The sequence below is a fragment of the Natator depressus genome, chromosome 1 (genome assembly GCF_965152275.1).
Source record: "Natator depressus isolate rNatDep1 chromosome 1, rNatDep2.hap1, whole genome shotgun sequence".
Classification (NCBI taxonomy): Eukaryota; Metazoa; Chordata; order Testudines; family Cheloniidae; genus Natator; species Natator depressus.
In genome coordinates, this window is record NC_134234.1 from 95,974,153 (window position 1) to 95,987,723 (window position 13,571).

General features: G+C 43.2%; 1 protein-coding gene across 1 annotated transcript in view; it reads right to left on the reverse strand.

The window, feature by feature from the left end:
• The window catches only part of UGGT2 (UDP-glucose glycoprotein glucosyltransferase 2), a 297,148-nt gene that overhangs the window by 55,284 nt on the left and 228,293 nt on the right, over positions 1–13,571 (reverse strand). Inside the window, exons 29-31 of the mRNA XM_074962719.1 lie at positions 12,270–12,355; positions 6,647–6,731; positions 875–960 (exon numbers count right to left, since the gene is read on the reverse strand). Of these exons, the coding sequence (XP_074818820.1) occupies positions 875–960; positions 6,647–6,731; positions 12,270–12,355 (257 nt within the window). The remainder of the gene's footprint in view (positions 1–874; positions 961–6,646; positions 6,732–12,269; positions 12,356–13,571) is intronic.

The window sequence follows — 13,571 nt, forward strand, 5'->3', positions numbered from 1 at the left end:
TACAAGAGGCATATGTGCACCTGCACTGGAACACCCACAGGGACACTACTCAAAGAAGAATTATGAGTTACTTACATCCTTGTTTTTGGACTTTGCTCCATATCTTCCTACTGATTTCCATTTTCAATTTCAGAAACGCATATATAATATTATTGAAAAATAATACATTACTCAGAGTAAATTAATACAATCACATTTGTATCTAAAACATCTAAAATGTATTTTAAAAATATCTAAAATATATGCTCTAGGAATTATTTGGGGAAATTCTATGGCTTGTGTTATACAGGAGGTTAGACTAGATGATCACAATGGGCCCTTCTGGCCTATGAATCACTACATAATTGTAAAACAAATCCAAATTATTTAAATTCAAGCTTTAATATATACCTGGATGAAAAAAATGTAGAAACACTCAGTTTTCACAAACTTTGTCTGCAAACAGACATATTATTGCCATATCGTAGTCTGCTTTAGGAGTTCAATTTGATACATGAGTACCATATTGACAGCTGATTTTTTAATTTCTCTAACCCCCTGATTCTCATAAGAAGGTTGAGTCTATGCCATAAGGTGATAGAACACATACTGGTGGAGCAAGTTGGCTGGAGCATCTGGAAAAGGGTATGGAGGGATGAACAGGGAAACAAAATATCGAACAAAATATTTACCTAATATCACCAAGAATATTGTTTCTATGCTCATCTCTCTTGTCTGTTGAATGATAAGCTCTTTGGCGTAAGGCCTTTCTTTTCTTATGTGTTTGTACAGTCCCTGTCACATTTTGGGAGCTTCCACACCATAAATAATAAACTAATAATTATTATAATCATGCTGTATTGGCATGATCCAAGTGAAAACAAACATCAGTTACCTTGTAATGGATTCCCATGCTCCTTTTTCTCCTGTAACCCCAACACTAAGGAGATCTTCATCAATTTTATCAGGTTTTTTTTTCACCTAGTCATTAAAAAAAGTAGCATTCATGTAATTTGGGAGGTTAGCTAGTAAATACAGTAGCTGTAAAATGGACCTATTTGCCAGTTTTAATTCAGCAAGTTTTCTAATTCAGCAAGTTAATGCTTTAACGGTTTGAAATTACACTGTAACAACACCATTTCATACTATTCAAATGTAAGTATTTTGTACACAGTGTAGACTTAATCAGTCCTGTCCACCCCATCTTGAATTTTTTTTCCATACTAGCATATATTCTACAATGTTATCTATATACATTTCTCAGATTCAGTCCTCTTCCTTTCTTAGCTATGTGACCCATCCTTTCCTTGTACTTTGTAAAATTTGCTCCAGGCATGCCAGAGAGTAGTAACTGATTATGCAACAACTGATTACACAAGATCATATGGGGATTCACATCCTCAAATCAAAGAGCAGGCTTAAGCACTCTGTGTTTGTATATGTAAAGAGTAATTAATAATACACAAAACTAGTCCAGCCTCCTTTCCATCTTTGCTCATAAAAGGTAGGCTATCAGTATGTGACACAGACCATAGTTAGGGGAAACATGCTGTTGCACTGCCCTTGTAGCAGCCCACGAGGGAGATTGTGAATCACAAGCTCCCTCCTTGTCTCCCCCGTGCTCTGGAGAAGGAGAAAACTGTGACAGATTCGTACCTGTCATAGTATATGTGTAAGGGGACTGTTGCCCCCTTACTAACATTGAGTGGGAGTGTTTTGGTTGGCTAGCTCCCAGTACAAAAGGGGAAGGGTCGATGGGGAATCAGGACCCTGAGACTGACATTCCCCAGGAACAATGGGGAGAGGCCAATGCTCCAGGTCAGCCTGAATGACAGGGCGGGCAGGCTAATCAGGGAGTCAGGAGGCCAGGGGGTCCCACCCTCTGTGTAAGCTGGAATTGCCTCGGTCAGACAGAGTGGGGCCGAAGTAAGGAGAAAGCAGGGGCCCAAGCTGCGCTGGGGAGCAGAGCTGTGCCAGATCCAGAGGGGCCAGAAAAGCAGCCCAGAGAGAGTAGACTTGCCCTGGGAGGAGAGCTGCAGCAACCAGAGCCAGAGGGGCCAGAAAAGAAGCCCAAGAAGCAGGTCAGTGCTGGGAGCAGAGTCACAGAAGCAGCCTGCAGAGCAGACCTGTCCTGGGAGGAGAGCTGTAGCAACCAGAGCCAGAGGGGCCAGGAAAGCAGCCCAGAGAGGTGGAGGCAGAGCAGCAGCAGTGCTGAGACAGAGTGGTGGAGCTGGGGCTGGAGCAGTCCGGCGCCGGGTGCAGTGAACAGCTGGGGAGTGTAAGGGGGACTCTGGGCAGCGGGCCCAGCACAGGGAGAGGCCTCAGCCAAGAGGCTCTGCAGGCCAGGCTTGGAGGGTGATCGTAACCCCGACAGGGTGGGGGCAACACTGGGAAGAAGGGTCCTACGACTTAGAGCCTGAGAACGTGTAGCCACCACCAGAGCAAGTGTCCAACCTGCAGCATCCCTGCAGCACAGCCAGGGCCTGAGAAGAAGGCCTGGGACCTACAAGGAACAGACTGTGAATTGCCCTGACATTCCAGAGACACTGTTTGTAATGTTCCCTGCCACAGAGCAGGGTGATGTGTTTTCCTTTAACCTTTCCCATTTTTCCTTATTCCTTTTTAAACTAATTGTTGATTAAATAAATTGTATTTGCTTTAAATCATATGTAATGATCAGTGGGTCAGGGAAGTGTCCAGTGTACAGAGAGTACCCTGGAGTGGGGACACCCTAGCCCCTATCCTAGGTGACCACAGCAAGGTTGGGGGTCGAGCCCCCCAGGAATCCTGGGCCCAGCCTTGTTGGGGTTACAAGGACTCTGCCAGACAGCAGAGTGGAAGGGGAGTCCTCAACGGCAGGGAGGCCTCTGGGGAAAGGAAGCGGGAGCGAGGACTCAGATCCTTCCGCTAGCCCATTTCATCGGGGTAGTGCAGAAGCCAGGAAAGTTCCCCACAATAGCAGGACCATTCCCCCGCTTACATATGCTCCTCAATGCACCTTATACCCCCTCTACTCTCTTGTGCCAAAGTCCAAGATGGGCCATGTTCGGGCCCAGTAGCTTCAACTGAATTTGCTAGATGGCCTTACTCTCTGAACTACATATCTGCAACCCACATACATTTTTCAAACACTTGAAGTGTCTGAATGTATGTAATTCTATCCAAAATTAATTTAGATTTTTTTTTGGTATTGTCAAGCTAATATTATTAGCTTTGTGTCAGTAGTGAATCAGTAAAAACCTGTGGTTTTTTTAGTTTCTTCACAGCAAGTGTCTCTGAAGATATAGCCTACGTCTGATTTATGATAGATAAGACTGCAGTCTAATTTAAATTAGATACTATCTGCCACATTTGATACAACTCTACTTATTTAAATTACTTGGTTACAACAGATAAGGGGACATTAACTTTCCAACCATATAATTTACCTAATTTTGACCCAGACTGTGTACTGAGGCTGAACATGTGGATCTCTCTGTATCTGCACGGTACAGGGTTGGGTCAGCTGCCTCTATGGCATTTTATCCCATTTCCCTCAGATCCTGAAAACTTACATCCATGGGACTGGGGAGGAGACTCAGAGGAAACATGTCCTGTTGCCTCTGCCCTGTAGCTCTGTACCTTTCTCAGCCTCTGAAGGTCCAAAACTGGGACACACTGTACGAAGAAGTCTCAAAATGAGAAACTAAAAAAATAATAATGCTGGAAACGTGAAGTACTGTGGGATTCCTTACTCCTTTACAATAGGTAACTCTTCACATAACAGGGGGTAGCCATGTTAGTCTGTATCCACAAAAACAAGGAGTCCGGTGGCACCTTAAAGACGTAACAGATTTATTTGAGCCTAAGCTTTCGTGGGTAAAAACCTCACTTCTTTAGATGCCTTGAGTGAAAGTTACAGATGCAGACATAAATATACTGACACATGAAGAGAAGGGAGTTACCTCACAAGTGGAGAACCAGTGTTGACAGGGTCAATTCCATCAGGGTGGATGTAGTCCACTCCCAACAATAGATGAGGTGGTGTCAATTCCAGGAGAGGCAAAGCTGCTTCTGTAATGAGCCAGCCACTCCCAGTCTCTATTCAAGCCCAAATTAATGGTGTTACATTTGCAAATGAATTTTAGTTCTGCTGTTTCTCTTTGAAGTCTGTTTCTGAAGTTTTTTGTTCAAGTATAGCTACTTTCAAATCTGTTATAGAATGTCCAGGAAGATTCAAGTGTTCTCCCACTGGCTTTTGTGTGTTACTATTCCTGATGTCCGATTTGTGTCCATTTATTCTTTTACATAGGGACTGTCCGGTTTGGCCAGTGTACATGGCAGAGGGGCATAAAGATGTAGAAGCTCTTTATACCAATATTCCACATGAGGATGGACTACAAGCTGCCAAGAACAGTATCCTCCCTGATAAGGCCACGGCACACCTGGTGGCTGAGCTTTGTGACTTTGTCCTCACACACAACCATTTCAGATTTGGGGACACCTTATACCTTCAAGTCAGTGGCACTGCTATGGGTACCCACATGGCCTCACAGTATGCCAACATCTTTATGGCTGACTTAGAGCCACGCTTCCTCAGCTCTTGTCCCTTAGCACCACTCCTCTACTTGCGCTACATTGATGACATCTTCATCATATGGACCCACAGGAAGGAGGCCCTTGAAGAATTCCACCTGGATTTCAACAATTTCCACCCCACCATCAACCTCAGCCTGGACCACACAAGAGATCCACTTCCTGGACACTATAGTGCAAATAAGTGATGGTCACATAAACACCACCCTATACTGGAAACCTACTGACCGCTATACTTATCTACGTGCCTCCAGCTTCCATCCAGGACACATCACACGATACACTGTCTACACCCAAGCCCTAAGATACAACTGAATTTGCTCCAATCCCTCAGACAGAGACAAGCACCTACAAGATCATTATCAAGCATTCTTAAAACTACAGTACCCACCTGGGGAATTGAGGAAACAGATTGACAGAGCGAGATGGGTACCCAGAAATCACCTACTACAGGACAGGCCCCACAAGGAAAATAACAGAACAGCACTGGCCATTATGTACACCCCCCAGCTAAAACCTCTCCAGCACATTATCAGCGATCTACAACCTATCCTGGAAAATGATCCCTCACTCTCACAGACCTTGGGACACAGGCCAGTCCTCACTTACAGACAACCCCCCAACCTGAAGCAAATACTCACCAGCAACTACACATCACAGAAACACTAACTCAGGAACCAATCCCTGTAGCAAACCTTGTTGACTACTCTGTCCCCATATCTACTCTAGTGACACCATCAGAGGACCCAACCACATCAACCACACGATCAGAGGCTCATTCACCTGCACATCTACTAATGTTATATATGCCATCATGTGCCAGCAATGCCCCTCTGCTATGTACATTGGCCAAAACAGACAGTCCCTATGTAAAAGAATAAATGGACACAAATCGGACTTCAAGAACGGTAACAAACAAAAGCCAGTGGGAGAACACTTGAATCTTCCTGGACATTCTATAACAGATTTGAAAGTAGCTATACTTGAACAAAAAACTTCAGAAACAGACTTCAAAGAGAAACAGCAGAACTAAAATTCATTTGTAAATTTAACACCATTAATTTGGGCTTGAATAGGGACTGGGAGTGGCTGGCTCATTACAGAAGCAGCTTTGCCTCTCCTGAAATTGACACCTCCTCATTTATTGTTGGGAGTGGACTACTTCCACCCTGATCGAATTGGCCCTGTCAACACTGGTTCTCCACTTGTGAAGTAACTCCCTTCTCTTCATGTGTCAGTATATTTATGTCTGCATCTGTAACTGTCACTCCATGCGTCTGAAGAAGTGAGGTTTTTACCCACAAAAGCTTATGCTCAAATAAACCTGTTAGTCTTTAAGGTGCCACCGGACTCCTTGTTGTCTTCACATAACCTCACTTTCATTATTCTTTATTTCTGATGTAATTTGCAACTCTAGAAGTAAAGGGACACCAAATTTTTATGGAATGCAGGTAATTCTGGGACGAAAATGAGTGATATCCTTCAAAATGATGGACAGTTGAAAGGCATGCCTGTGGGGAATGCAGAGTAAAATTAAAAGAGCCAGCATCAGAGATGGAAAAATATCCTAGCAGCTCCAACAGAGCAAAGATATTGGAAATGATAAGGGGATTGGGATGGAGGTGCGGCAGAGCTGGTGCAGGTGGCTCTGGTTTCCAGTTGATTGTAAGGAATCTGTTGGTTGTAGGAGCTAAGCCTTCTTGTTTCTTTCACCAGGGAGACCAGTCTTGCACCTTCAGAGATGAAAGAATTCATAGGAAATTCCATGAGGGAAAACTCAATCTTTCCAGTCACCTACACAGGATTTTTCTGTGTAAAGGACAACTTGGGACTTTGTATTTATAATAAAATTATAATTGAAAAAAATTACTCCTTCATAAAAGTACCATGATATGTTATATTTTATGGCAATACAAAAAACATGCAACAAATTAATTGATGGCATGAATCCATGCATCTGGGAATATAGTTATCAAAAATCTGAATAGTATAGTCTGACTTTCATCTTGCTATTAAACATAACTCAAGGCACCTGAGCCTTATTAATATGTTTAAAGAAATAATGCACACACAAAATTATCTGCTTACATACTCTGACTTTGATGATTTTGCTCTTGAAGTTGTTTAATACTACAATAACATCTTCCAGGTGGACTGAAGAATCTGCTCCTTCATGGCTATGAGAAAAACCAACAACAGATATACAAATGTATACACTCCTTAAAATGTTACATATATGAAATTTTATTTTTATTTTATAACTGTTTACATTTGCTGAAGCTAAAAATGTCTGTGTACAGTATGTCCTGCACTAGTTTTCTGATGTCGGAACCTCCCTCAATTTTTCTTCTTCACAGTGCTTAACAGGAGTCTCCATACAGTTATAGTAAAATGACTGATAGGTTCTTTCACAATAATTGTGCTTCATCACTGCATAGCACAAGAGTGTCCCCATGACCACGTAAGACTTTGCATTTTCATATACCAACACTTTCTTTGGAAAGAAGACTGTAAAATGACATATCTTGCCAAACTGAATACCTGAATGTTGAATTTCTATTCCCTTGACTACTATAGAAAAACCTAAAAGCTACACTACTTGAATATTCTTCAGTCACATGAGGATTTAAAACAAACACCCTGTACTACATAAACGGGGATATTTATTGAGGTTTAAAGGAATTTCCAGTTTTATTAAGTACTAGAATTAAATATATGATTAAAAAATATTAAAAACAATTATATTGTTATATTAGTGTCACTGCTTCTTATTAAGGTTGCTCAACACTTCCCTGTAATGGGGCACACAAGAAATGGTTACTCACCCTGTGTAGTAATGGCAGTTCTTCAAGATGTGTCCCCCTATGGGTGCTCCATTATCGGTGCACTTGAGCCCCGTGCACCTTTGATAAGAGATTTTTCATAGTGACATTCATTTGGCCCGCACATGCATGTTACTCCACCTCGTGCTCCATGCAGTTACTATATAGGACTGTACAGCCTAACCGTCCTCAGTTCCTTCTCTACCACAAAGCCCCATGACAGTGAACTCTGAAGCAGAGAGGAGAAGGGTGGGTAGTGGAGCACCCATAGGTACACCTATCTTGAAGAACTGCAGTTACTGCACAGGGTGAGTAACCATTTCTTGTGCCCCCCATTACAGGGAAGTGTTGAGCACCCTTAATAAGAAGCAGTGATACTAATATAACAATATAATTTTTTCTAATATTTTTCATCATATATTTAATTCTAGTACTTAATAAAACTGGAAATTCCTTTAAACCTCAATAAATATCCCTGTTTTTGTAATACAGGATTCAGGTAATACCATTTCTTCTTTGAGCAGTGTCCTTATGTGTGACTACTGAGCAGTTTCCCTTTAAAGAGGAGGGGGCTTTGGAGTCTAGTCCAGTATGGAAGAAAGTACCAGCTGAGCTGAACACAGTATTGGAAGCAGAGTCACAGATTATTGCACAGTGTTAAGCGAAAGTATGCTTAGAAGCCCAAGTTGCGGCTTTACTTATTTCAGTGATAGAAACGTTTTTAAGAAAGACTGCGCAGGTGGAAATAAATCGTGCAGACTATTCTCGTATGTTAGTAGATGCTTTGAGATTACGATAATAGTAGCAGTTACTAATAGTCAGTTATCTACCTAGAAAGCCTCTGTTTAGAGATTGCAGGTCCCTTTGTTCTACCTGTGATCAAAACAAGCTGGAAGACTTCCTGAAAGGTTTAGTCCCATCTAGTTAGAAGACCAGAGCTCCCCTGATATCAAGCATGTTGAACATGCTTATCCCAGTGAGGTTTAGGTTGAAAAATGGGGAGGTGAATGGGCTGATTAATATGGAAACGAGAAACTATTTTTGGCAAAAAACTCAGGGTATGGACATAACGTAACCTTGTCTCTGAAAAATACCGTAATTATGGGATATGGCATAAGAGAAACTATTTCTACCACTTATTGAGCCAATGAGATGGCAACCAAAAATGCCGTTTTCATTAACAAATGGAGAAGTGAGCAGGCAGCCATAGGTTCAAACAGTGGTCTTGTAAGGCGTGTAAGAATCAAACTGAGGTCCCAAACCAGAGTAGGGCATTTAACTGGCTGAAAAGGGTTACCCGGGCGTTGGAGGAATCTCACTGTTGTTGGATGGGCAAATATGGAGTAAATCTTTATTGGAGATGGAAGGCTGTGATGGCTGCCGCATGAACTCTAATGGAGCTCAGTGATAACCTGAGGTCTGTAGTTCTGGAATGTAGTCCAGTATGTATGGCAGCAAGGGGATAGCTCAGTGGTTTGAGCATTGGCCTGCTAAACCCAGGGTTGTGAGTTCAATCCTTGAGGGGGCCATTTAGGGATCTGGGGCAAAAATTGGGGATTGGTCCTGCTTTGAGCAGGGGGTTGGACTAGATGACCTCCTGAGGTCCCTTCCAGCCCTGATATTCTATGATTCTATGAGGTGGTCGGTGCAATGTGTTTGAGATCACACTAGCAGGCAAATCTTACTCATTTCTGTAAATAAGTGCAGCACGTAGACTGTTTCCTGCAGTGTGGTAACACCCTTTTTACTTGCTGTGAAAAGGCCATTTGTATGTCCATGAACCATCAAGCAGCCATGCTTTGAGTTGAAGGATTATGAGATTGGGGTGAAGGATCTTCCTGCTCTCCTGAGAGAGGAGATGAAGAATGGTGTGGACAGTAATCAGGAAGAACATACCCAGCTGTAAGTAAGCAAACCATGTTTGTCTGGGTCATGTCAGAACAATCAGAATAACTCTAGCCTTGTCCTTTCTTATTCTCAGTAGGACTCTGGATATCAGAAGAGTTGGGGGAATGCGTACAGAAGACCCTGTGACTACTGGTCCAGGCTGAGGTTGATGTTGGGATGGGAATTGTTGAAATCATGGTGGAATTCCTCAACTTCAACTTTGTGTAATGACACATCCACTCCCAGTCTCTAGCATTTGCTCAAGAAACTCCCTGAAAAAGCACAAGAACAAATCCGCACAGACACACCCCTGGAACCCAGACCTGGGGCATTCTATCTGCTACCCAAGATCCATAAACCTGGAAATCCTGGACGCCCTATCATCTCAGGCATTGGCACCCTGACAGCAGGATTGTCTGGGTATGTAGACTCCCTCCTCAGGCCCTACGCTACCAGCACTCCCAGCTATCTTCAAGACACCACTGACTTCCTGAGGAAACTACAATCCATCATGATCTTCCTGAAAACACCATCCTGGCCACTATGGATGTAGAATCCCTCTCCACCAACATTCCACACAAAGATGGACTACAAGCCGTCAGGAACAGTATCCCCGATAATGTCACGGCAAACCTGGTGGCTGAACTTTGTCACTTTGTCCTCACCCATAACTATTTCACATATAGGTACAATGTATACCTTCAAATCAGCGGCACTGCTATGGATACCCGCATGGCCCCACAGTATGCCAACATTTTTATGGCTGATTTAGAACAACGCTTCCTCAGCTCTCATCCCCTAATGCCCCTACTCTACTTGTGCTACATTGATGACATCTTCATCATCTGGACCCATGGAAAAGAAGCCCTTGAGGAATTCCACCAAGATTTCAACAATTTCCATCCCAACATCAACCTCAGCCTGGACCAGTCCACACAAGAGACCCACTTCCTGGACACTACGGTGCTAATAAGCGATGGTCACATAAACACCACCCTATACCGGAAACCTACTGACCACTATTCCTACCTACATGCCTCCAGCTTTCACCCTGACCACACCACACGATCCATTGTCTACAGCCAAGCTCTACGATACAACTGCATTTGCTCCAACCCCTCAGACAGAGACAAACACCTACAAGATCTCTATCAAGCATTCTTACAACTATAATACCCAGCTGCTGAAGTGAAGAAACAAATTGACAGAGCCAGAAGAGTACCCAGAAGTCACCTACTACAGGACAGGCCCAACAAAGATAAAAACAGAATGCCACTAGCCATCACCTTCAGCCCCCAACTAAAAGCTCTCCAACGCATCATCAAGGATCTACAACCTATCCTGAAGGACGACCCATCACTCTCACACATCTTGGGAGACAGGCCAGTCCTTGCCTACAGACAGCCCCCCAACCTGAAGCAAATACTCACCAGCAACCACACACCACACAACAGAACCACTAACCCATGAACCTATCCTTGCAACAAAGCCCGTTGCCAACTGAGTCCACATATCTATTCAGGGGACACCATCATAGGGCCTAATCACATCAGCCACACTATCAGAGGCTCGTTCACCTGCACATCTACCAATGTGATATATGCCATCATGTGCCAGCAATGCCCCTCTGCCATGTACATTGGGTAAACTGGACAGTCTCTACGTAAAAGAATAAATGGACACAAATCAGATGTCAAGAATTATAACATTCATAAACCAGTTGGAGAACACTTCAATCTCTCTGGTCACTCGATTTCAGACCTAAAGGTCGCAATATTAGAACAAAACGACTTCAAAAACAGACTCCAACGAGAGACTGCTGAATTGGAATTAATTTGCAAACTGGATACAATTAACTTAGGCTTGAATAGAGACTGGGAGTGGATGTGTCATTACACAAAGTAAAACTATTTCCCCATGTTTATTTTCCCCACCCCCCACTGCTCCTCGGACGTTCCGGTTAACTGCTGGAAATGGCCCACCTTGATTATCACTACAAAAGGTTTTCTCCCCCCCCGGCTCTCCCTGCTGGTAATAGCTCATCTTAAGTGATCACTCTCCTTACATGTGTATGATAACACCCATTTTTTCATGTTCTGTGTGTATATAAATCTCCTCCCTGTATTTTCCACTGAATGCATCCGACGAAGTGAGCTGTAGCTCACGAAAGCTTATGCTCAAATAAATTGGTTAGTCTCTAAGGTGCCACTAGTACTCCTTTTCTTTTTATAAGCTTCAGTGACTCCCCTGAATGAGATGTTAAAATGGATGATACAAAAAAAAATTAATGAAGAGAACAAAACACCAAATCAGTCTGAAATGAAGGTACAAACTCTATCTTCATCCCTCACTGTCTATCACTGCTCAGAACACAGCCCTGATTAAAAACTGGAGATAGAAGCAGCTCTACTAAAAAACCGAACACGATATTGCAACATACATGTTTCTGGCATGCCAGCCAGGAGGAGAAAACTAGGACTTGTAGCATTTGTGGAAAAGATATTATCCGAGTTGCGTAACATAAATAGAGATTTAGTGTAATGAGACTGAAATGTTACCATGAATACAAGAATGTGGGCTGGCTCCATTATCCTCAGTCCCTATTTTATCTCTACTAGTTTCCAATTAACTAATGCAATTCAGGATCAGCCTAATGAGCATTTTAAGTCTTTGCAAAATGATACCTCATCCTCCCCACTCTATGTGGCTAAGCAGTAGAACCTTTAGGTAGATTGCTAATTTTTAGGAAAAACCATTTCCGTGAAGAGAGACTCACTGATACTCAACCTTTTAAATTTTACCCATCCAAGTTTCTTTTTCCCCCACTGCATTTGCTAATCAGTATTATCATCATTGCTAGCTTTTTATTCTTATTTGCATATTGTTTTTGTTTGTTTTCCTTCTGTAAATTCCGTATTTTTGCGAATACTGTGACACTTTTTTACAAAATATTTTTGTAATTGTAAGTTACAACTGTGTTTGCTCAAAAATTAGGTTACTACTTACACAAATATGTGGTAGATGTCTTCCGATCTTCCTTTGCGTAATCTCAATGTCCACGCACCTGGATTTGCTTTCAACTGAAAATACCCCTGTAAGCAAAGAGAAATAGTAACACAGTCTGGTTTTATCAAAACTTTGGAAACAACCACCTTCATATGTAAACAGATTCTCCAGCATTCAGCACTGTCTGTCATCAAAGCTACTATACACTCTCAGCTGCAATTCTAGCCCTGAAATCAGTATTACGGTAATGCAGTCAAGTGCCTTCTCCTCTTTATGTTCACATTCACAAGCTCTTAGTGATAAAGAGAGTTGTTCCTACCTGAATATGAAATTTATATAAAGAATTTTCTTCTTCTTTCTCCTTTATGTCACTTTTCCTGGTGAGGGTTGTGGCTGCAGCATGGAGAGTAGGGAGGACCAAACCTCCTTTTCCTCCGCAACAGGAGGTTCCAAGTCCTCCTGGGGGATTCCCTGGCATTCCCAGGCCAGCCAGGAGATGTAATACCTCCAGTGTGTCCTTGGTCGGCCTCAGGGCCTCTGCCCCATGGGATGTGCCCGGTAGAGTTCCAACGGAAGCCTCCCAGGGGGCATCCTTATCAGGTGCCCGAACCACCTTAACTGGTCAGGAGGAGTAGCGGCTCTACTCCAAGGCCCTCCCGAATAGCCAAGCTCCTCACCCTATCTTGGAGAGTATGCCTGCAGATAAACCTCATTTCCGCCGCTTATCCCCACGATCTTGTCCTTTTGGTCATTACCCAAGGTTTGTGACCATAGGCGTGGATGGGGACGTAGAGCGACTTGTGAATGGAGAGTTTTGTCCAAAAACTCAGCTCCTGCTTCACCACCATGGATCAGTATAACCACCACATCACCGACACATCAATCCGCCAGTTGATCTCATGCTCCCACTTGCCATCACTCATGAACAAGACAAGTAGGTACTTAAACACTAAGGGCAGCTGCTCCCCCCTCACCTGGAGAGAGCAGTCCACTTTCTTCCAAGAAAGGACCATGACCTCTGATTTGGAGGTTCTGATTCTCATCCCAGCCCCTTCACACTCAGCAGCAAAACATACAAGGGAGCGTCAGAGATCGCAGTCTGAAGAAGCAAGGACATCATCATCTACAAACAGCTGAAAAGCCACCTCCGAGCCCCATACCGGATGCACTCCACAACTCAGCTGCGCCTTGATATCCTGTCCATGAAAATCACAAACAGGAGTGGGGACAAGACCCACCCTTGGCGGAGTCGAATGCCCACCCTGAACGAACTCAACTTAATGCCAAGAGTATGAACGCAAC